Here is a 3,203-nt window from a genome sequence, read left to right as displayed (position 1 = left end):
TGCTATTTGTTACTTCGGAATATATGTATGTAGATCTATATACTTGTTAGTATAGTTACTACTCTGATCTCTTCTTGAGATCTTACAACTAGTTATTTTGCTTGTTGCAAATTAGTGATTGATGGTCGCTTTGTTTACAATATATCGCTGGCTATTGCTCGGGAGAGGAGGGGCAGGTATACGTAACTGAAGACGAGCCAATCAGATTAAAAACTGAGTCAGTCTCACGATCCTGCAAGAGGGTGGTATCTGATATGATTTCTTCAAGCACAGATCCATGGTCTCTCGAGACCGACGAATGCCTACTGCTATCAAAACGAAAAAAAGCAGTAGCACTAGCAGAGAGCTCCTTCAAATGAAGTCACTGTATAAGTGACGACTGCCATTCCCATGTGGGCCTCTACAGTCATAGCAGATGCTGCATTATCATCAGCAGCTGACATGATTTCTTCAGGTGTAGATCCATGGTCTCTCGAGACCGACGAATGCCTACTGCTATCAAAACGAAAAAAGCAGTAGCGCTGGCAGAAAGTTCCTTCAAACGGAGTCACTGCATGCATAACTGCCATTCCCAGGTGGGTCTCAACAGCTACAACAGATGCTGCATCACCATCAGCAGCTGTCACGATTTCTTCAGGAGCAGATCCAATGTCTCTCGAGATCGATGGCTGCCTACTACTACTACTACATCTGACAGAATAATCAGTTGAAATTTTTGACTGTGATGACTTGAGTTCAAATCTGCTACAAGTGCTGCCCTCCACACACACACACACACAGAAATAAATGCAATAGGCTTCCACACAGTTTCTGTCTACCAAATTCACTGAGAAGTCATTGGTCAGCCTGAGGCTACAACATAAGACACTTGCCCAAGCTGCCATATGACGCAACTGAACCTGGAACCACATGATTGGAAATGTGAGGAAGAGAAGAGATGTAGTTTGGTTTGTTGTGGTAGAGTGTGTGAGAAGTTTTCTTGTTAAGTGTGGGTGGGACATACAGGTCGGGAGCTAGCAGATAGCAATGATACAGTGAGACAGGGCATGTGGGTGGAACACACAGGTTGGGGGCTAGGAGAGGGAGCAATGATACAGTGGCACAGGGCCAAGAGGACAGGATTGGGGTGTGGGAAGTAGTATAATGCATGAAGTGGAAATGTGAGGAAAAGAAGAGATGTTGAGATGTAGTTTGGTTTGTTGTGGTAGAGTGTGTGAGAGAAGTTTTCTTGTTAAGTGTGGATGGGACACACAGCACTTCTGTAACTCAGTTTCACTGACGTGGGTGGATCTTCTCAAGAACCTCATATTGCCAGACATTTCGGTTCATTGTCATTTCCTCTGTGAGGCCCAACATCCTGAGATTGGTCCTTACCACTTCATCCTACATCTTCCTGGGTCTCCTTCTTCCACAGGTACCATCTACTTTCAGTGACCGACACTTCTTTATGCAGCTGTCCTCATTCATACACATCACAGGTCCAAACCAATGTAGTCTTCTCTCTTGCATACTACACTTGATTCCTCTAATGCTCAACTTTTTTCTCAATACATTTGCACTTTGTCGTACATGTTACAAATCCAACAGAGCTTACTACCTTCATTTTTCTCCAGCCTACACAAGTCTTCTGCATTCAAAGCCCATGTTTCACTACCATGGAGTATAGCTGTTCACACACAAGCATAATACAATCTACCTTTCACTTTGAGAGAGAGTCCTTTTGTTGCCAGCAGAGATAGTAGCTCTCTGAACTTTCTCCACCCAATTCCTATTCTAGAAACAATACTTTCAGAGCATCTCCCTCCATTGCTAAATTGGTCACCTAGATAGCAGAAACTATCTGCAACCTCAAGAAATCCTCCTAGGCATTTGAGAAAACCTAAGCCACATGTGCTCTTAGTGTTTATTGTTCCTGCACATCTGCTACATACAAAGACGACTTTATCTGTTAATCTACCTGTGATTCCACTGCACCTCTTACGTATCCATAGTTTACACTGGATGCAGCAAATGGAATTACTTTCAACTCCTTTCCTATATATCGAGCAGGGCCATTTACCTGATGGAAAGAGAGTTTTATCTCCTTTCTTACTAACAACGACTTTGGTCTTTGCAAGGTTAACTTTAAGGCCCTTTGATTCCAGGTTTTGTTTCCATACCAGGAATTTCTTCTCCAATTCTGCTACAGATTCTTCAATAAGAGCAAGGTCATCAGCATATAGCAGTTCCCATGGGCACCCAGTTTTGAATTCCTCTGTTTTGGCCTGGAGGACTATAAAGAATAAGAGTGGGCTGAGAACTGAGCCTGGTGAACCCCTACCTATATGCTAAATTCATCACTGTATTCATGGCCGAATCTTACCTTCATGACAGCACCACTGTACATGTCTTGTACAGCTCTAACAAACCACTTTTCTACTTCTAACTTCCTTAGAGACCACCATAAATTAGAGCGGAGAACTGTCGATAGCTTTCTCCAGGTCGATAAAGGCTAAGTATTTTTACAGCAGCTGTCTCACTAGGAAGATGGCATCTGTGGTACTCTTCCAAGGTACAAAACAACTCCTCTAGTTTAATTCTATTTCTAATCAATTGAGCCATAGACCCCCCCCCCCAGTAACTTTGATCACTTGATCTAGCAATTTAATGCCTCTGTGGTTCTTTTTATCTAAGGCATCACCTTTGCAATTTAATTTTCACTCTCACACATACATAATAAAACAGATGTGACAACATGGTAGTGTGTGTTTATGCATCAATTCCTTCTTTGTTAAATGTAGATGTATGTATATATATATATACAACTCTAAGTCTGTATAAATATATTGTTATATGTACTCGCTTGGTGTGTGTATACATAAATGTGTAGCAAGTCGGGAAGCATATGTAGGTTCCTATACAATGGGAAACATATAAATGTATGTACAAATATATATGCTATTATTTTTACCTTTGTATGTATTAGAGAGGTTTGTACAGATGACATATTTATCGTTAATTATTTGGTAGCCCACATGTGTACCAAAGTGAATAATATATGTATGAGTGTGTGTGTGTGTGTGTGTATTACGGTCTGTTTCATGCTGAATCTCCCTGAGAACTATGTTAAACGTTCATGTGTCTAAGGAGAGGTCAGCTACTTGCATATTAATTCCTTGAGCAGGCTGTTCCAGTGATATGTAGGTATTTATGTATGTAATTAG

General features: G+C 41.2%; 1 protein-coding gene across 1 annotated transcript in view; it reads right to left on the bottom strand.

Annotated features, from left to right (window-relative positions):
• Positions 1-335: 335 nt before the first annotated feature.
• Positions 336-3,203, bottom strand: part of LOC128251279 (uncharacterized) — a 3,460-nt gene continuing 592 nt past the window's right edge. Inside the window, exons 2-3 of the mRNA XM_052978114.1 lie at positions 1,848-1,861; positions 336-690 (exon numbers count right to left, since the gene is read on the bottom strand). Of these exons, the coding sequence (XP_052834074.1) occupies positions 336-690; positions 1,848-1,861 (369 nt within the window). The remainder of the gene's footprint in view (positions 691-1,847; positions 1,862-3,203) is intronic.

The sequence above is a fragment of the Octopus bimaculoides genome, chromosome 30 (genome assembly GCF_001194135.2).
Source record: "Octopus bimaculoides isolate UCB-OBI-ISO-001 chromosome 30, ASM119413v2, whole genome shotgun sequence".
NCBI classification, from domain to species: Eukaryota; Metazoa; Mollusca; class Cephalopoda; order Octopoda; family Octopodidae; genus Octopus; species Octopus bimaculoides.
This window is presented reverse-complemented; position numbering and strand designations above follow the sequence as displayed.